Source organism: Arvicanthis niloticus, chromosome 10, assembly GCF_011762505.2.
Source record: "Arvicanthis niloticus isolate mArvNil1 chromosome 10, mArvNil1.pat.X, whole genome shotgun sequence".
NCBI lineage: Eukaryota > Metazoa > Chordata > Mammalia > Rodentia > Muridae > Arvicanthis > Arvicanthis niloticus.
Window position 1 is genome coordinate 65,473,149 of NC_047667.1, and position 21,846 is coordinate 65,494,994.

At 45.5% G+C, this 21,846-nt stretch overlaps 1 protein-coding gene across 2 annotated transcripts in view; it reads left to right on the top strand.

Annotated features, from left to right (window-relative positions):
- Kcnh1 (potassium voltage-gated channel subfamily H member 1) overlaps positions 1–21,846 on the top strand; it is a 305,856-nt gene that overhangs the window by 77,732 nt on the left and 206,278 nt on the right. Inside the window, exon 6 of one of the 2 annotated variants that reach the window (XM_076941632.1) lies at positions 6,266–6,739. In XM_076941632.1, coding sequence (XP_076797747.1) covers positions 6,266–6,739 — 474 coding nt within the window. The remainder of the gene's footprint in view (positions 1–6,265; positions 6,740–21,846) is intronic. The other variant, XM_034513126.2, reaches the window with a different exon arrangement.

A 21,846-nucleotide genomic window follows, 5' to 3' on the forward strand; every position in this document is an offset into this window, starting at 1 on the left:
TTTAGAGTTCTAGCTGAGACTATTCAGACTACTGTTGCGGCCCGAGCTGCCCCACATTTGGGGGCCAAAATGTCTCGGACCGTTCTGTCAATGTTGGGACCCTGCACTGTCAAAAGCCTTGGGGGCTAAACTGTTAGAGCCTGCACTGCCCCAAGCTGCTCCAGTCCACGGGTCGGGGTTCAGCAAGAGAGAGAGTGAGGACAGACTCACTTGAAGAATGGAGACCAGACAGAGTGTGATTCAATCCTGTTTATTCTTCAGTCTCTCTTCTTCTCTCCAAGTCCCAAGTCTTGAGTTCCTAGTCCCTAGTTCCTAGTGCCTCCAAGTTCCAAGTTCTTTCTCCAAGTGCCTAGTGCCTAATACCTAATAATAATTCTTCCGAGTTCTCTAATCCAAGTGTCCTCTTCCTCAATGCCTAATTCCTACTTTAAGTTGTACTGAACTCTTCTGTCTGCCTCTTGCCTTTTATATGTCTCACTTCCAAGTCACGACCTTAAGTCACGCCCTTAGGTCTTATCTCTAAATCTGATCTCTAAGTCTGGCTCTAAATCACACCTTTAAGTCTCACACACCCAAGGGAAGATCCTGGGTATCTAAAACAAGATGTTACCAGAGTGTGCTCAGCTGTTATAGGCTATTGTAATCAAATCTCTCGTCAGGGTATATGGCTCAAGATGGCTGCAAGGATGATATCTGCCTTCTGTCGGCTCCCCACAGACTACTATCACCCAGACTGTGTCTTGAAAAACAGAACAAACCCTAAAACCCCATCTTCCTTTTGACCTGCCTTTCCCTTACCTAGGAAGGGTTCATGGGGCCCTTTCCTCATAGCATTCATAATTCACCTACATTTGGTTGATATTTAAAAACTCAACTTATTTGAGATAACTAAATATTCACAGACCTAAATAATGGAGCTAAACTATCCTACACATCCGCCTCCTTCTCTTCACACCCTTCTTCAGCCCTGGCAGCCATTTTTTGTGATATTTTTATAATTGTGTTATCTCAAGTAAGTTATATAAATGGAGTCATAAGTTTGTAGTAAGGATTGGGTAGAGTGCCTGCCTCACAAGAGTGAGGATGTGGACTCGACTCCCAAACACAAGTAAGTGAAAATGCTCCAGTGCATTTCTAATCCCAGTGCTAGGAGGGGCAGATTGCAGATCCTCAGGCTGGCCACTAGCTTGGCCTAATTGGATAGCTCAAGGCCAGTAAAGAGATCCTATCTCAAAAATAAACATGCACACACATACACACGTACAAGCACATGCACCATGCACACATATACACATGCATACATGCACACACATGTGCAAACACACATACATCCACACATGCACACTAAAGGTATGTTCTATAAATCACAAACCTGAGTTTTCTACTCCGAGGGTCAGGCAGGTAATGCCTGTATCTCTAATGTACATGTTTGTGGTGCTGATTTGAGTTTTCTGGTATAGATGTGTTATGGTTCCCTTACCCCTGTAGCCATTGAAGGCTGTCTGGAGTACTGCTGGTGTTTGCTCTATGATGGGTAGAGTGTCTGTAAATGCTTTCACAGAGGTCTTCATGTGAACATGTTTTGGACTTAGAGCTTAGCCACACGACTTCACTTTCTGAGTGCTGTAAGCTGCCACACTCTCCTGGGATGGCCACTCACTTTACCTTCCTACTGATGGTCTGGTCATTTCCTTCTCATCAACATTTTGTGCCCAGCATGGTTGTTCATATCAGATATTTTGACAGGTGTGCAGGAATGTCTCCCTGTAATTTCTGTGTTTTCCTAATGGCTAATGTTCTCATTTGCGCTCCGTAAATTCATGCTGGCCACGCCCTTTACTTGTTTTCTGACTGGATTGCTTTTCTCTTGTTGAATTTGAGATTGGTACTTAAGTAACGGCTCCCCCTGCCCCAGGGGAGATAAACAAAACCAAGAAACCCATGTGTGTTTAATGTATATAATTTGTCGAGTTTCAACTACTGTACTCTTATTAAAACTTGCTTTGGGCATTCTAACTCTTTTTTTCCTTCCACATAATTTTAGGGAGTTTTTTGAGCATCTGTGTCTAGAAAGATTCTCGCTAGCATTTTGATAGGAACTGTGCTAAACTTAGATGTCCATTTGGGGGAAATGGATATGTTTGGTGTGTTGGGTCTTCCAAGTCCCGAGAGCGGCGGGCATCTCCACATTTCTTGGCTCTGTTTCATCAACATGTTGTTGTTTTCAACATTTGAGTGCGACACGCTTTTCTATATTTACACCTATGTGTTTTTTAGCAGTTATAAATGGTAGCATAACATTTTGGTGTTCGTGTCTATGGTAAAGGAATGCAGTGGTTTTTGTACATCTCTCTTGTCTTGTTGAACTTGCTAACTGCCCTGTTCATTCTGCAGGTTTCTCTGTAGATTCTCAGAGAACCTCTACAGATGTGCGGGCCACTCTGGTCTTTGCGAATGGGGCAGTTGTGTGACTTCCTCTGTAACCTGGATACCTGTTCTTTCCCATTTTGCTTCACTATGTGGTGAGACAGTGCTGGGTGAGAGTGTGAGCACCAGTGTCTTGCCTTTTCTTATCTTAGTGGGAAAGCACTTGGGTTTTTCATGATAAAGTGAAAGGTTAGCTATAGGGCACAGGGCCTGGGCCCCCACCCCCATCCCTGCCTCCCTTTCCCAGTTTTCCTCTCCATCCCTCCTTTTCTTCTGTTCCTTTGTAAAATTTAAAAAAATTTCCCCATATTCTTATTTACAAGTTTGTAAAATATCACAAATGGGTACTGAATTTTATCAATCACTGATCTTTCAAATATTGAATTAGCTTATACTTCTGAAATATGGTGCTATAGTAATTCATTTTTTTGAGTAGTGCTAAATGCTGTTTGCTGCCAGCTGTTAAGAACTTTTGTACATATATTTATGAGGGATATTTGTAGTTTTCTATGCTGTCTTTGGTTTGGGAATCAAGGTAGCACTAATTTCATAGAAAGAATTGTGAACTGTCCCTTCTGCTGATGTTTTCTGCAAGAAATTGTCCAAAATTGCTGTGACTTCGTCTTTAAATTTGGAAATGTTATTCATTAAAACCTCCTGGGCCTGAAGAAATCTGCTTTGGGAATTTAAACCTTGGTTTTATCTGCTTTGGGAAGTTGAATAGTAAGAAAAAACAGTCCCTTGGTTTTGGGCTGTGAGTTGCCACACTGTGTGTCTCTTGGGGATCCATTGGTTGAAGCTTCTAAGTATCCAGTTGTCATTGCTGTCCCTTGATGTCTTTTCTGGTCTCTGGTGATCCCAGTGGTGACGCTGACTCACTCTGACAGTTTATGCTGCTTTTACTTTATATTTTGCTGCTGGGGCTTGAACCCAGGGCCTTGATCACTGAGCTTCAAGCCAGCTCCCCAGTCCCAGTGTTAATTCTAGTCTTTTAAAAACCACTAGCTGTTCTCCCTCCTTTTGTGTCAGCTCCGATTGACTCTGCTGCTTGGCATTTCTTCTACTTGCTCTGCTCTAGCTTGTTCTTGACAGAAGTTCTTAAGGTGAGGGGTTGGATCATTGACCAGGACTCCCGTTTTGTCTCTGCACGTCTCTCTTTCAGTTCTGCCTCAGTCGCACCCCACAGGTCCTGATGGTTTCATTCCCACTGAATTCAGTGTATTTTAAATTGTCTTCTGGTAAGCTCTTTTCGTCCCATGAATTATTGAAGAATGCGTTGTTTAGTTTTCAAGTGTGGGGGTATTGCTGTCTTTCCAGTGTGTGTGTGGGCGTAGGACAGATGCTATGCAGTTTTTCTGTTAAGTTTTTGCGGCCGTCTGACGGACAAGCATGAGGCTCTCTCGATAATGCTCTGTGTACCTTTGAAGAGACTGTGTACTCTGCTGTCATGGGAAGAAAACTCTATCAGTATAAAAATTCCACTGCTCCTTGGTATCATCAAATTCTGTGTCCTTGTGAATCCTCTCACTCACTCTTCCCCCTCCCTCCTCCCTCATGGTAAGGATGGAGCCCAAGGTCTACATCTTCCAAATTGCAGGCTAATTTTCTGCCTGGAGCTCCATCTTTCGTCGAGAGCCACGTGATGTGGATGAGTTCTCCTCTTCTTTTCCACATGTTTTTGCTTCATGCACTCTGAAATTCTTTTCAGTGCATTCCTATGAGGGTCGCCCTGTCTTCCTGGTGGCTTGGTCCCCTGTAGCACTGTCCCCTTCTCTCTGAGTTGCAGTGGTCATGTCTATTCCAGAGCAGAAGCTGCTGGATGATTCCAGTTCTGTTTTATCTTCCGGTTGCTTGCTCCTCCATGCTCCCGAGGCTCTGCTGATGAGGTTACCCACTGGGTATTTATTTATTTATTTATTTATTTAATAGCGGCTGCTATATTAGGGTCTGAAACTTCTATCTGGCATGTCTTTGCGTCTGCTCCTTCTGTGCCGGGACATCCCATGTTCCCATTCTCCTTTCCAGCTTGTCCAAGAAATCTTGTGTTTGATGTGTCCGAGGTCTGTGTCATTTCTGGTGCTGGCGGCTACTGATTAACCACTCTTCACTCAGTGTGCTATTTCTGTGGTTCTTTGTGTAATGGACGGCATTTCTGGTCCTGAGCATTTCGAATACTGACTCTAGATCTCTCTTAGAGCTTTAGTTTGGGGGTGGTGCTTTCTTGTAACACACGGCAGGGGACAGGGCAGGCATCTCCCAGTTTCAGTCCACCTTGGGTCAAAGAACAAGTTGTCACTCTGTCTCTAGTGACACCAAGGGATGCACTCTATAGCCCAGTCTAGTCTTAAACTTGCAATGACCCTCCTGCCTCAACCATCTGGCATCAGGAGTATGTGCCTCTGTGCCTGGCAGGGTGATCCTCACTGTGTGGTGACAGGAGAGGCTCCCCCCAACCCAGGACTCTTCTGACATTGTTACTACCCGGATTGTAGGTACTAGGGGTGACCTCATACTGCTGTGGTATGGTGGAATCTCAAGCTCCCTCCTCTGCATGATTCACCCCTGCAGGGAGGGAGGACGGCTGTTTCCTTGCAACTTTGGGAAGGGGAAACAGGCTTCCAAGAGTACCTTTGCCACTCCCAGTAGGTAAAGGGCACAGTAATCTCGGTAGCCCATGGCTCTAGCAGCACAGTCATTGTCTAAGGGCTTTCTGTTTTGGAGAGCTGCATGGTGCCCCGACCTTTGGCTGGAGAAAATGGATTGTGTGTGGAGAGTGGTATTGTCTGTGTGCCTTGGTGTTCCTAGGCTACTTACCTCATCCATTCAAAGACTGGGCACACTGGAGGAGCCAAGTCAAGGGAGCACCGGCTGAACCTTTGTTCCTACTCCATCTTTCAGCCTTCGATTTAGTTGGTTTTATCTGTTTTGTTCTTTGAGCCCAAGCTCCCCTTTTTGATGGGAGGGGTACAGAGTCTCATGTGTCTCAGATTGGCATCAAATTCACTGTGTAGCCAAGGTGATTTTTCTGTCTCCCTCTCTCATTCTCCAGTGTTGGGGTTACGGGGACCAGCACAACCACACCTGGCTTAGGGAATGCTGGAGTCAAACCCAGGGCTTGGGGCCAAGCTAGGGTAGCACTCTTCTGACTCCGGGGAGCACTCCTCTGTCGTAGCCATGCCTCGGCCCCTGTGCTTCCTTAATTGCTCTGATGAGAAGTTCTTTTCCCAGGAAGAGAAATTCTATGTCGAACTCAGAACAGCTCTGAGCACAGGTGGCATGTAGACTCTCTTGTACTCCCTGCCCCCGTTCTCAGGAAGAGAGCTCAAATCAGCCTTCATCACAGTTCAGATCCTCACCACAGAGTCATCCTCAATGTGTGTCTGAGACCGAGCTCTGAGTGAGTCATCCCCACGTTCTTTCTTTATTGCCCAGGACCTATAGCACATTGTTCCTAGCACAGAACAATAAATGTATAAATATTGATGGAGTAAACTTGCTTAATTCCTGCTCAGCTTCTCACACGTCACATATGAAGCTGGCTAGCGGAAAAACAAGTAAGTAAGGCCGTGCTTAGAAACAAGCAAGACAATAAACGCGTCTGAGTACTTAGCACACTGCTCAGCTCGCAGTCAGCCAGACAACAGCCTGCTCTCACGATGGCATGAGCACTTCCGTTTATCACGTTCACATAGATTCTCCCGTTCTCCTTCAGCATCTGTTATTGTAGCTAATGATCTGTTCAAAGCGTTGTGAGCATTTGCCATTGGCAGATCCAGGCTGGTGAAACGCTTCTGTTAAATCCTAACTCTGTCTCTCTTGGTGGTGTTTTTCTGGACAGGTCCTGCAGCTGGGTTCAGACATCCTTCCCCAGTACAAGCAAGAGGCGCCAAAGACACCCCCTCACATCATCCTACACTACTGTGTCTTTAAGACCACGTGGGATTGGATCATCTTGATCCTGACCTTCTACACAGCCATCCTGGTCCCTTACAATGTCTCCTTTAAAACCAGGCAGAATAATGTGGCCTGGCTGGTGGTGGACAGCATCGTGGACGTCATCTTTTTGGTGGACATTGTTTTGAATTTCCATACCACCTTTGTCGGGCCAGCGGGGGAGGTGATCTCTGACCCCAAGCTTATCCGCATGAACTACCTGAAGACATGGTTTGTGATCGACCTCCTGTCCTGTTTGCCGTATGACGTCATCAACGCTTTTGAGAACGTGGATGAGGTTAGTGCCTTTATGGGTGATCCAGGGAAGATTGGTTTTGCTGATCAGATCCCACCACCACTGGAGGGGAGAGAGAGTCAGGTACATCCCTCAAATCTTGGACCTTGTTGTCATGTCTTTAAAGCTGAATGAAATGCGGGGTGGTCAGCACAAGAGTCACTGAGCGGGTGGGAGGCAGCATGAGCCATGGCCACAACAGAGGGAGCATGCACCATGGGTATCCTGCCTGCCATTCCTGTCCTCTGGAGGTCCAGAGGCCCTGCATGTCCGTGAGCGGGTGTGGAAGAGACCAAGGGCTCACTCTTCCTCCATGTGGAGTGCAGCTGCTGGCTCAGGGAAGGGAGGCTGAAGAGGCAGCCATGCATGGCCACTGCACCAGGGAGCCTTCCCTTTGGCACTTGACTGCTGATGTGTATCCGTTGGGTGTTCTGATGATGGGCCTTTTCTTTATCTGCTCCATGCTGGCTGTTCTACAGGCTATAACCGATGGTAACTGAGGCCATTTATGTTCTCTGGGGGAAATTTTGCACTGAGTTGTTTCTTTGCTAGTGTTGGTTTTGGAGGTAATTGTTTGCTGGGCTATTCTGATATGCAGGTGCTGGGGTTGTGTGGAGTCTCAGCTTTGTAAATATCTTGTAACCATGTTGGGATTGGGACTTGTTCAGGTAGCCAATGAACAGGTGCCTGAGACAGTTGTGGCAGGAAGCGTTCCCCCTACCCCCAGGGCTGGTGAGGAGCCAGTATCTCCTTTCCAAAAGCAAGGATGCCAAGTCACTGCAAGGAGCAGTGTAGATTTTTATCTGGATGATGCTAGGAAGGCAATTTTTCTCCATTCCGGATTAAGATAAGACAGCTTGCTTGATAAGCCTCCAGCTTGTTCAGGACCGGGACCTCATTGTCTCCGATTACACAGGGTCAGGAGGATTAACTGTGAGCAACTAGGTAGCCATCTGGAGGCTGAGCTGAGGCATGGCACATCCTTTGGGGTAAAGATAGCCATGGCAGGAAGAATCTACTCCCATCCAGGGTAGGGAGCACTGGCTGAGGGCATCGCCATGACTCTGCCTTCGGACCAGCACAGCAGTAAGGGCATCAGTTGCTTTGCTTCCCGTGGGGAAACCCAACAGCCATGTTGCTCTCCAGTTGAGGGGTAGCTTTCCTACTGAGTGCCTCCAAGATCAGAGTGTGGAGGGGAGAGCACAGATATACACCCACTCTATAGCCGGAATGGTCCCTGCTATGTTTGTTTTAAGATACATTATTTCTCAGACAGCACTTTGTGTAGTCAGCCTTGAACTTGTTATGTATCTGACTTTAAACTTGTAATCCTCTTGGCTCAGCCTCCTCAGTGCTGGTATTACAGGGGTGTGCAAGCAGGACCAGTTATTAATATAATATAAAATTTCAGGGGCTAATTCCTGAATGCCTTCAGTGAGTTTTACAAGATTAAATGAGTCTGGACAGACCATCTACATCTCCAGAGGACAGAATCCCCTCTAGAGAGGATGTTGGAATTCTTTGATATGAATTGCAGAGCATATTGGGAGGTATCTGTCTCTCAAGAAAGTTATGCCATTGGCTTATATAATTCAAATATATAATTGTAATCTAAAAGAGATTTCATATACACATGGGAAGTTAAATTTTATACTAAAATAAACAAGTAATCAAACCCTCGAGGGGCTGTGAGAGAGCTCAGTGAATAGAAATGCTCGTGCCCGGCGGTTGTGGCGCAAGCCTTTAATCCCAGCACTTGGGAGGCAGAGGCAGGTGAATTTCTGAGTTCGAGGCCAGCCTGGTCTACAGAGTGAGTTCCAGGACAGCCAGGGCTACACAGAGAAACCCTGTCTCGACAAACTAAAAAAAAAAGAAAGAAAGAAAGAAAGAAAGAAAGAAAGAAAGAAAGAAAGAAAGTGCTCATGAGAACAAGAGTACCTGGATTCAGTGACTAGCACACAGATCTTAACTTTGCATTCCCATAGCCCCATTGCTAGGAGTGTAGAGACAAGTGAATTCTGGAAGCTCCAGTTAGCCATCCAGCCTAACTGGGACTGAACTTTAGTTTCAGTGAGAGACCCTGTCTCAGAGAATAAGGTGAAGGCTGATAGAAGAAGAGCCAAATGTCTTCCTCTGGCTTCTGTATACCATGCACAGCTATGTATGTTCACAAACACACACACACACACACACACACATGCACCATGCATACACCATACACACATGTACACACATACACATGTTGGGGCCCAGGAGTTGCATCACAAATCACATGAATACTAATCTCAGTCAGACAGGGATAGTTTGTTGAGCATATACCTCAGGACTGACCAATCAGGGACACAATTCAGGCTTGGGAGTTGAACCATGACATTAACTTAAGATCCTACAGGGTTTGTAAGCCTAAAATCCATAAACATCTGTGCTAAGTACACAAATGTACAAATGAACATGATTCCACCAATTAGGATTTAGGGACAGGGGAATTTTCCTTAGGAACATGTCTTTGTTGTACATTTATCCTGCCCCCATTGGTTGGGGTATTCAGCTGTGGCAGGGGATTTGGCTTGTCTAATATTCATATCCTAACTTGTCTACCAGATGGGGCTTGTCTAACATTCATGTCTTAACTTGCTAACCAGGATGAGACTTGCTTTGTCTTTCTTTCTGCCAAGTAGAATGTCAGTTCCTAGGGAGGCCTTGGGAATTTAAACTTGACTTGACCACCTACTCAAAATGGAAGTCTTATTCCAAGTAGTTTCTTATATTGGTGTAGGTATTTTTTATGTTGTGGTCCATCCCAGGGCTAGCTTACCAAAGCAAATACCATAAAATCTTATACATAGGTTCATATTGGGAGGCGTCTGTCTTGCAAGAAAGTTATGCTATTGGCTTATATAATTCAAATATATTATTGTAATCTAAAAGATAGTTCATATACACATGGGTGGTTGGTTTGGTTCCATGCCTATTGTGGGTCACTAAAACAGTTCTTCTGACTTCTATCATGATTGGTTTGCAAGGGCACAGAGTATAATAGAATATGTAATCAACTTGGGCATGAGAAAGTTTCCTAGTAACAGCAGAAACAGCAGCACAGGAGAAAATCTCCTTATAATATTAGTAACAGCATAAACTTCAGGCTAGCCAGGTAACAGTTACCTAGGCCTTAACATTCTACCTAGGTTTTGCATTCCGTCTGGGTCTTAATATTTTAGCTAGACCTTAACACGCATGCATATATACACCGTATATACATGTCCACACATATACACACACACATATACACATATATATGAGTATACACATATACACACACATACATGCTTGTATATACATACACACACTCATACAGCCACATAGGTTTATAAAATCGGCCAAGTGCTATTTATGGCAGTGGCATTGGAATTTTGCAGCTAAACAAGACAGTTCTTCAGTTTCTGTGGGTTCACACAAGTGTCTGACAGGGCTGCAAACATGTATGGGAGATTGTCTCCATGGCCTACCTAGGGGCTAACAGGACAGAAAGTTTGCTCTCAGGCACTGTGTGGGCTGGGTTGGGAAACCTTCAGTTTTGAGCACCGTAGAGACAGCCCCTGATTTCCAGGTTTGTGGCATAGATTGGAAAGGTGTCTGTTATCAGTGGGCTTCCTGTTGGAAAGAGCTTGGAGCCAGAAGTCTGACCACCTCATGATCATACATAGCAGTTCCTGTATTAAGGGATTCAGGCAGGACAATTTTCAAAGCTTTGGATGACTGATGACTGTTCCTTTCACACCAATTGTGGTTGGTCAGGAGATGGGGCTGGGGATGGAGTCCCTGGTCCTCCTGTGGTCACAGCTGCAGCTCTGTTCATGTCACTCTGAGCCCCCTGCCAGCTCCAACCTCAGACCTACTGGGCACTAAGTCTGTTCTGCATTGCTCTCACTTACAGAATCTCTCTGTTAAAACAAGAGGCCTTTGCCCTTTGCCCCGCAGTGCTATAGGAGGAAGTGACATGGGTGAGAGTTTAGCAGAGGGTGAAAGGAGGTCACTAGAGGTCAGAGATGGATAGGCTCTTCTGAGCTCACTGGAAAGAAAGCAGATATGGGGGTTCTGCCTCTCACATGACCTCAGTCACCTGCTCACAATACTGCTTGGGTCCCTTCTGCCCCGCCTTCATCTTCCCAATGATAGATTTGGCAAAACAGGAGCACACCACGCTGAAGTGAATCGACCCGACTAGAAGCTGCTAATGTGTGCTTGCCCCTTGGCTTGTGAAATGTGGAGGAGAGAAGCTGGGGATGGTGGTGTGGAGGAGACAGCTGTGGTGTTGATCTGATGCCCAATGAGGGGCAGATCCACTGGTCCCTGAGGGCACCCTTTTGTGAAAAGCTACCATTAACTTAAGTTAATGGAGTCAAGGGCCAGGCCAGTGGCAGGTAGAGGTGGAGAGGCCATGAGGTACATTTCACTACTTTCCCCAAGAGTTAGTCTAGGGGAAAGTGTAGCACAGTCCCTTTATGAATGTCTTAGTTAGGGTTTTACTACTGTGAAGAGACACCATGACCAAGGCAACTCTTATAAAGGACAATATTTAATTGGGGCTGGCTTACAGGTTCAGAGGTTCAGCCCATTATCATCAAGGGGGGAGTATGGCAGCATCCAGGCAGGCATGGTGCAGGCAGACAGGGCTGAGAGTTCACATCTTCATCTGAAGGCAAACAGGAGAAGACTGGTTCCCAAGTAGCTAGGTGGAGGGTCTCCAAGCCCACCCCCAGAGTGACACACTTCTTCCAACAGGGCTAAACCTACTCCAAAAAGGCCACGCCCACTCCAACAAGGCCATACCTTTTAATAGGCCACTCCCTAGGCCAAATATATTCAAACCACCACAATGGCAACTACATTAATGAAGTGGTCTGATTAATGGCTTAGTGACTCATACTCCATACCTGTTCTTGCCTTGCTATTAGCTGAGGCTGTAGCGTTGCTGATCTAAGACTGCAAGTCTCTCTGGTCTAGATTCCTACTCTGGGAGAATGTAGGAAGAACGAAGAAAATACTGACTCAGCCGGGCGGTGGTGGCGCACGCCTTTAATCCCAGCACTTGGGAGGCAGAGGCAGGCGGATTTCTGAGTTCGAGGCCAGCCTGGTCTACAGAGTGAGTTTCAGAACAGCCAAGGCTATACAGAGAAACCCTGTCTCAAAAACCAAAAAAAAAAGAAAAAGAAAATACTGACTCATTTGTCATAAAAATGTATAGGGAGCTTTATTAACTGTCCCTGCGTCTTCACAGTTATGCTAGAAGGTCGTGTACCAGTGGAGACCACCAAAGAAGAGGAGACAAGGCAGCAGTGTTGTTGCTGCGTGTGTGTGTGTGTGTGTGTGTGTGTGTGTGTGTTGGGGAGACTTGAAGGGAACCGATTGGACCCAGCTCAGGTCTGGCTCACAAAAGAGCTGGATAGAACCGCTAATGCCTGTGGTCTTGCATCCAGCTTGTGGATATCACCCTTTTGGTGGCTTCAGCCAGAAAACGACCCTTTGTTTCAGCTTGCTTTGCTTATGTAGATGGCCTCCATTTGCGTCATTCCTCCCGCCTGTGGGTAATCATCCGCTCTGGGTAAGAGGCTGTTTGTGAATATGTAGCACATTAGTGCAGTGGGTTAGAGGACAGAAGGTCTGCAACCTGGGCAAGCCGAAGCTTAGAAAGGGCATGTTGGAGCCCTGGCAGATCACTGGCCTGGCGTGCTTCCTGGATAAAAAGTGGAGTCGTGAGGGATGAAGCTTCCCCTCTCCTAAGGAAACTTTGGTGTTTGTTGCTCTTGCAGTGTGGAAGTGCAGAAGGGAGAGGGGGGAAAACTGGGAGTCTGTGGGTCACTGTGTACTGATGTGCTGGCCAGGAGTCAACCTTCTCCTTGGGTGAGTGACGTACAACAACCCAACCAGCTGGTGCCAGTGACTGGCTAATATTCACCAAGAGTGAGGTGTGCTGATGGCGGCAGGTTCTCATCATCTTCCAAGGACCCTAAATGCTTTACTCTGTATGAAATGAGAAAACTGTGAAGACATTGGAGGAAGGGAAGGAAGGTGACCTGCCACTCTTTTCAGACTGTGTTTTCTCCTGCTACCCCACTAGAGGGTTGGGTGGCCAGGAAGACAATGTTTTAGTTTCTAGAACCTTGTTAGCTTCTGTCACTTTAAATCACTGCTGCCTGGGAACCACACTAAGTCAGCTTTCTGCTGGTAAAGATGCATGCTGCAGCTGGTATGGTGGTAGAGGCCCAAGGCAGGATAGTGAGTTCAAGGCCAGCCTTGGACACACTGAAAAGCATTGTCTCAAAAACAGACAAACAAACAAACAAACTCAAAAGAAGTCTGGCTTAGTGTTTAAAAGTCTGTAATTTTACCTACTCAGGAGGCTGAAGCAGGAATGCCATGAGTTTGAGACTAGCCTAGGCTATATAGTGTAGACTTTGTGTCAACCTTGCCCTGTCCTTCATTTTTTTATGACCTACACTCTCAGGTCCTTCAAAGGCCACAGCACCTCCAGTGTTTCACCTGAGCCTCTGCTTGAATGAGTCCCTCTGTAAGACTTCCCACCCTGAGCATGGGTCAGGAAAACCGATAAAATGATAAATAAAAAACAACTTCTGGACAGTGCTTGCCTGCAGGGGGATTGCAGCAGCATCCATAGGACCTCTGAAGTTAGACTCGGGCTGCTGGCCATTGCTGGTACGTCATAGTCATCAAGAGAGAAACACCCACATCTGTGGCTCCTCCTGCCACTATCAAGACCCGGGATGAAGGATGAAGTCTGTGTGTCTGCTTTGGTTCTCAATTTTATCAACATCATCGAGCAGCAGAGATCATCGGGACAGACATGAGATGTATAAAGGCCCAGGAAAGGGGATAGACTCAGGGACACTACAGTGTGAGTTAGTGTCTATCCCTTGTGCCTCCAGACAGTGACTTGCCTGAAAAGTCGTTGACATACATCAGAGAACCTCTCTGTAGGCTTCAGGGATGAGTTGGTCTGCATCTGTGCACAGGTCTCACTCACTTCCTCCTTATTCTCCCTGTGCTGGGGACTCAGAGGAGGAAGAGGAAGAGGAAGAGGAAGAGGAAGAGGAAGAGGAAGAGGAAGAAGAGACTCCAGGGCAGAGCCTGCACTGGTCCAGGCTCTGAACTGACCAGTGCTCCTCTATGATGATCTGCAAAAGTTGTTGTTACAAGAAAATTGTGGTCTGAGCCTTTCACTGAATATTGATCATCAATAAAAGAGTTACTTCATCATGGAAATATATAGAGGAAAGTTAGGCACACATTGCTAAATAAAAGACATCTATATACTCTCTGATCCCAGCATTCTAAAAAAGGCAAATGTGTGGAGAAAGGAAAGAAGAATGCTTGCCAGGAATTTAGACAGCAGGAGGAGTAGCATGAGTAGAGCTACAGGGCAGAGAGCTGATGCTGTGTGACACTGGGATGATCACGTGTCACTCAACACTAGTCTAAATCACACAGTATGCTAGACAGATAGCAAGCCCTAGACACCAGCTGTGGCCTCTGCTAACAGTAAGTATGAACACTGGCTCACTGGTCACACTGTGCCACACTAGTGCAAGACATTAATGACAGGTGTCTCCACACTGTTCCACTCTGCAGTAAACTAAAAGTGCTCTAACAATAATGTCCGTAATTAAAAACAAGAGACCCCCATGGCTGGTAAGTGATGCAGGGTTGGCCTGCATTGCTGGGCCTCAGAAAGAAAAGCCCAGATGTCCACTTGTACCTGCTTTCTTGGGCAGCAGAGGAATCGGTGAGCATCTCCCTGAAAAGAAAGAGCAGGTTAGGGCTGGGAGCCAGCCAGGAGTGGATGGAACAGGGCCCAGCATGCCCTGTGTGCGTTCAGAGTCTGTGCTGAGGAAAGCCTGTGAGCTCCGAGGAACCAAGAGGCATGGCTATTCCCTGAGGAGAGCCAAGAGGGTCAGATCTTGAAGTTGCTGCCAACCTCCAATATCACCAGCCAGCCCTGTGCAAATGTTCCAGGGCCCTTCACTGAGCCACATAGGCTGCTCACCTGAAGTTTTTCCAGTTAGCTTCAAGAGATGGCCACCAACTCAAAGTGAAGCACCAGGGACCAGGCCAGAGATGTTAGCAACACCTTGGCTCCCTACCTAGCGTCAGCATTTCTAGAACTTCTGGAAGGAAAGACAGTGATGATGGGAAGAACCTCTCCTTCCGTACAAGCTCTGGTAGAAGCGCAGGGTTCGGGTGCTGTGTCTGGCACAGGCACACAGTGTGATCAGGCTTGAGAGGGGGCTTTGGGAGCAGGGGTGTGGCTGAGGTGAACCTTTTGATTTCAGGAAGTTGTACTTGAGGGGGTTCCTGGGAAGTAGCGATTAGCTGTGAAATCGGGTATTTGTTTCTGGAGCTAGAGAGACTTCAGGAGACTCAAGGCAACTCAGGGTAAGGAGAGACATTCAGCCTGCTGTCTCTCTCCTTTCCTCCTTCCCAGGCTTCTTTCTCACCAGCCCACAGTCTTCTTCCCACTCTCTACCATGCTGTCTCTCTGCCTCTGGCTTGTCCTCCTCCCTGTCTGTCTGTCTGTCTGTCTGTCTTCATCTCTCGTCTCCACAGTCTTCTTCCCACTCTCTACCATGCTGTCTCTCTGCCTCTGGCTTGTCCTCCTCCCTGTCTGTCTGACTGTCTCCATCTCTTGTCTCTGTCTGCCCCACCCCCATCTGTCTCTGTCCCTTTGTCTCCCTCCCTCCCTCCCTCCCTCCCTCCCTCCCTCCCTCCCTCAATCCTTCTCTGCATGTGCTTGTGGTGTATGTACATTTGTGAAAGAGGTCAAGCTACATTTTCTAGCCCATATGGATGTGGAAATCCAGCTGAGCTGGCCAGTCCCTTTGAAATGCCAGCCTCATTCACTCGCCTTCAGTGTAAGCTTCTGCCTGCCACACATCTCCACAGGCCCTGCCCTGCATAGACCACATGTCTCTACAAGTATGCATCTTCACCTGTCACACATCATGCATGAATTTCACCTCTCTCTATATCTCTCTGTCTGTCTCTGTGTCTCTGTCTTGTCTGTCTGTCTGTCTTTCTCTCTCTTGAGAGAAAAAAATTGAGTGCCACATGCCACATTGCAGGAACCAGTTCTCTCCTTTCACTGTGTGGGTCCCAGGGATTAAACTCAGGTTATCAGGATTGGTGACAAGTGTGGCAGGCCCTTGTTTTGAGGAGATCTTTGAGTGATGGGTTTAGTGCATTTAACAATCAGCGAGTTTCTGTTCTGCTCCTGACTTTGTGATGCATTTTCTTTTGTTGTCTTTCCCTCTTTCCTTCCTGCTCTAATACATGTGGCCAAGGACCTTCTCTCTTTATTGCTAATGATTTTTAAAGGGATACTTTGTTATAGAATTTAAATTTTATATCTTTGGGTGATCTGAACCTTTTAGCATTGTGAAATATATCTGTCTGCTAATTTTTATTTAATATGATACCAGAATTCTTACTTCTTATGTATTATAATGTTCCTGTCTGATAACGAGAACCTTTGCTGTATTCTGCTATTTAGAATTCAAATCAGCATATATTATTTGATTAATCTGTTATTATTATCATCTTTATGTTTATGGGTGTTTTGGCCACATCTGCACTCCATTTGTGTGTCTGGTGCCTGCAGAGGCCAGAAGAGGGCGTTGGAATCTTTGGAACTGGAGTTATAGACAGTTGTGATCACCACATAGGTTCTGGGAATCGAATCCAAGTCCTCTGGAAGACCAGCCAGTGCTTTTAACTGCAGAGCCATCCCTTTATCTCTCCAGCCACACTGGCCTTAAAAAAAAAAAAAAAACAAAAAACAAAAAACAAACATATAAAAAGCAACCAAACAATAACAACAATAAAACAAGGGAACCATCCGGCCTTAACTCAGAGGACTAAGCCATTGCTTCAGGGTATCCACTAAGATATTTCAGTTTCTATCTCCCATCTCCCTACAGTTGCAGTCTGTTCTATGTGCCCCCACCCACCTTTCCCTCTTTTGTGGAATTACATTGTATTCTTCTCACTAATCTCTGACTTTATTCTTTTGACACTACTCAACTCTTCCGAAGCTTTACAAGGGTTTTAGAATGTTAACCTCCTTCTCTGTTTATATCCTGTTGATGTCAAGTGCATGCCAGTTGTTTTGTGTAGCAAACACCACTGTATGTGTTACCTTCTGGGTTGCTTTCTTCCCTTGGCCCATCTTCTACCCTTTGTGCTTTGGGAATATCCTCCATCTAGTCTGCCGATGAGTTCTGTCAGCTACTATTTGTCCGAAACTATCTTTATTTTACTTTACTTCTGTAAGATGTTTTCACTGTTTATTGGAGTCTAGGCTGCTGGTTGTCTAGACACAGGTTTCTGCTTCTGTGGTTTCTTCTGAGAATTCAGCCCTTGCTCCAATTCTTGTTTTGTAGGCGTTTCTCCCACCCCCTTCCCCACCTCCTTTTTTCTTAAGAGTCTGCCTTCCTCCTTATCCTTGAGCAGTTTTAGAATGAGATGCTTAGCATCGGCTACATCTGTCAGGGACCTGGTAAGTAAGAGGTACTTAATGAAGAGTGGGTTTACAGAGACACCAGGTGAGGATAATGAAGCAGCAGAGAACAGCTCAGACTTTGGATAGGGACTAGAGTCAGGGGCCTTGTCCTTCACATGAAATGGAGTCGCCTTTTGCTTAGAGCCAGACACAGAGAGAGGCATGAAAAGCACTTTGCAGGAATGCTTAGCCTTGGCTGAGGGTCATGGTGTCTTGTGGTGGCTGCAGAAGACACATACCCTGCTCCCCCATCCCTGCTACACCCTTAAACCCTTGTAGTTCTCATTGGTGAACATGGACCAGACAGGGTAGATTTAGTGGCTCAAAAGGGTTTGCACTTTCTGCGGCTCAGGTATCACCAAGCCTCTGTGGGAGGAGTGGGTAGTATTTTCAATGTGTGGGTCTTATCCCATCTCTCTTCCTCTTTTATTTACTTAAAAAGTGAATACCATTCTTAACTAGTAGGCCACATGAAAACAAGCCATGGGCCAAGAGAAGTTGACTTTTCTTACAGATCCAGGCACTTGTAAGTTTTGTAAAAGTGTCCACTGCTGTCTCTTCATATCGTTGGCTCCTTCTCTTCCCCTCCACCTCAGAGACAGATTAACCCTTCACTCTCTATCCTGCGCCTCCTTTACATACCCTCTCTTCGTGTTTTGCCATCTTCTTCCTGTCCACACTTGATTCTGGACTTCTACCCCGTTTTTGACTGTTCTACTTTCCTGATTTACTCTTTAGTTTTGCTCAGTTATTTTTAAAACCTCCTGGACATTCTGGTTTTAGTTAATGCATTAGCAAATTTCTGTTACTGTAACAGACACACATGAATGGGCTGCTGAGGCGGGGAGGGTTAGTTTGGTTCACAGTTCTAGAGAACTTGAGTCTGAGTCATGTGTTCCTATTGGCTTGGGCCTCTGGTAAGGACACTGGCCCAGCTAGTGAGCACATGTTAGGGAAGGAAGATGGGCATGGAGGAAGAGGAGTCATAGTTATCTTCAAGATGACTACATCCCCAGGATGACCTGTGGGACCCCACCAGGATCCCCCATCCCTGGAGTGCTGACGTAACAGAAGAGCTGCCAGGGCTTCCAGCGTCGGATCCACAGCAGTCCCTGTTTCTTCAGAGTTAGAGTTGCCATTTGGCCTATTTATACTTTGAATTTTCTCCTGATATTCCCGATCCTACCTTTTATCTTGTCAAATACACTGAGTACAATTATTTTAAATGTCTTCTTTAAATAACCTTGCAATCCAGGGTCTCTGTGGGTCTCTGCCTCCTCTGTTCCTCTGTGTCTTTTATTGTTCATATGGATTTTTTTTCTTACCTGATGTCTAATTTTGATTGTGTACCAGATACTCTTTGTGAAAATTATAGAAATATTGTAGAGTGCAGGCATCATGTTTCTTGAGAAAGTACCTTTTTTAAATGCATAGCTAAGAACACAGCAGCGGCCTCACGTGAACAACAGCTGAAAAGCCAGTGCAAGATCTTTCCCTAGTTCCCTTTAGTCTAGATGAACACCAGTGTAGTTCCAGCTGAGAGTGGGTTTTCAGGGCCCTTGTCTTCTATCAGCTCGAGACTTTTGTCTGTGTTTCTTAAATCGAAGAAGCTGTCAGAACCGATGCTCAGATCTTCAGCCCCTCAGATGCATCCCAGAACTGGCAGGTATCCACGGAAGAACTGCTTGACTGCTGAACACATCCTAGAGTATGCACTGCCTTGTGCATTTGACCCCATAATTCCTTGCTGCACTGCTGGCTTGCTAATGCATTCAAGCTGATTTAAAAGCAATCTGTGTAGGTTCTTTATTGTTCTTAGTAAAAGAATTCATGTGGCTTTATTAGTCTGCTGTAACCAGAAGACTTCAATAATTTCTTAGGGACAAGCTTTGAGCTATGCATTCCTATTGTGTTAATCTGCATTTTAAAAGACTTGATGCATACTGTCTGCATGTCCATCTGTAAAATATAAGAGTTTGCAATGGCGTATGCTAGTTTTCTTATAGCTTGCCATTCACAGGTATTAATGTAAAAACATTGCCTATTCAATAGGTCTAAACTGGAACCCTGTTGGTTTTGTATTGGTCCCATCACCAGTATGTCCTGGTCTGAATCCTCTTACCTGCGACAGAACCTTAAGCAGGTATATGTAACTCATTCTGCTGCCTACCTGGAATATTGGGATATGGTTATACTCACCTTGTGGGATTAGAGGGAAAATGATCTGGATGAGAGGAAGAAAAGTAGGCAAGGCTGTACCCAGCCCAGTGACTCCCTGAGCCGCTGTGGCTTTTCTTTCATATTGATCTGCCTTGACTAGTGACCAGTGGTATCGGGTCCCTTGACATGAAATTCTTAATTCCTACCTCTGTTTCTTGTAGTAGGTTTGACCTCATGCTGCTTCTATTCTTATGTTAATTTGGGTCTGGAAAAACTGTTTGCAGGAGAATGTCCTCATGCAAGTAGCTTCTGGGAACTTGCCCCCAGTTGGTTCTGATTGGTAAATAAGGATGCTGACAGCCAGTGGCTGCCAGGGCAGACGGAGGCGGGACTTTCAAGATACCAGGGCTAGGAACAGGGAGGAAGGAAAAGAAGAGAAAATCTGCTCTGCAGTCAGGGAGAGAGAGGGACAGGAGCAGGGAGAGGGACAGGGACAGGAGCAGGGAGAGGGACAGGAAGGGGAGGAGATTCCATGCCTGAGGAGGTGCAGGACAGGGAGGCATAGTCTCCTTGTACGAGCTGGGAGAGTAGAGCCCCACAGGGTTGCCCAGCTGGGTTCAGGGCAGCCAAGGTAGAACACAGAATGTAGGAAGTGGTTATCAGAGTGAGGTGGATTAGCCACGTGGAGGTTAGGAAGTGGCCCAGCCATTCAGCTGTTTTAGGCATATCAAAATATAGAGACGGTGCATATGTCTTCCATTTGAGAATGTAAACCATTGAGGTGGATAGCAGGAACCCTCCGCCAGGATTTATTTAATTATTTTAATACTACAGATGGCACCCAATGTGGGGAAAGAACTCACTTTTAAAAATTAATTTAAGATTCCCAAATGGAAGACATGCACCATTCCTTTAAGATGAGGAGGTAGGGAGAATTTGTTTCTTAGCAGAGCTCCGTGGTTTTTGCCCAAGCTGCGTGGGTTGGGCACTAGGACAAGTACATGCTAAATTGATGTACATAGTTCTGGGGTTCATGTCGTAAGCTAGGACACAATTAGTCCCCCAAGCTGACCCAGAAAATGCTGGTTGGAAGGCTTGGTATCTAGCCTGAGGCCTTCTCAAAGGCTTGTAAGCCGCCTCAGAGAGCTTAAGACTCAGAGGTGCTGGGGACCCCCTACTGTACAAGGAGATAATTTAATTAAAATTAAATAAGAAAGGATATTAATTCAGTTTATATAAAAAGATAAATTTATATTCATCTCCATAGAAGGGAAGAATAAACGAGAATCGCTTTAATTGTTTTTAAGGATAGAAAGGAGAAATAATGGTAGTTGCTTTAAATGTTTTTAAATATACATGGATAAATAAATAAATTGAAGCCTTTGATTTTAATGTTAAGACATGGACACAGGTTTCTTGGGAGCCTGAAGCCAACCTAATCTATAAACAAATCTGGGTCAGCTCAGGCTACACAGAGAAACCCTATCTCAATTAATAATAATAATAATAATAATAATAATAATAATAATAATAATATAGTTTTTAAATGTTATATTGCTTTAATTATCAAAATGCAGGTGGTTATAAGTTTGGTGGCTGTGGTATTACAAAGCTTCTGTGAGAGAGGTCAAAATAGAACAGGCCTAAAGAAAACAAGATTTTTATGATTATTTCTGGCTTAGCTCAAATGTTGCTTCCCTTGTGATTTCTTAGCTGATTCCTCTGAGCCAGGCCTCATGTACTTTTTTTCTTGGTCCCTATAGAATATTAATGCATCTCTGGATTACAGCTCTTGTCTGTCTTATATACTACAGGCACACAGTCCTTTATTTATGACTCTAGAATCAAAATCTGAGGAAGATGAGTCTAAAAACTCATTTCATGGTGGAGTCTCTACTGACCTGAACGTCCTTTTGAACTCAGCAAATGGATGTGTGCCAACTGCATGGCTATTTGTCACTTGTATGTAGATACTCTTAGTGTGCTTGAAGGAGCTGTCCAGCGCTGCTTAGATGCTCGGTCATCTGTGTATGAGACCTTATTGTCTTTAAGAGGTATGGACTCTATCTGAGCCTAAAGAGTTTGGTTCAGATGTTTGAAGCCTGTTTATATAGTTGTGGGTACTGTAAATTTGGAGAGTGTATTTTCATCCTCATAGAACTTGGAAACTGTGCATATTTCTGTGGCGTGTGTGTGTGTGTGTCCTTGTGTATGCATGTGGAGGCCAGAAGACAACATTAGATGTCTTCCTGTGTAGATTCCTACCTGATTTCCTTGAGGCAGGACATCATGTGTATTTAATGGAAGACATTTACAAGAGGAAGAAAAGGAGGAAACAGAGCAAGGCTTGTCAGTAATGGACTTAGTTTGATGGACACTAACATAGACAGCAGTGACTGGGAAATGGGGGCAGTGTTTTGCACATAAGGAGCCCTGTGATAGAGAGCAAATGGCAGCC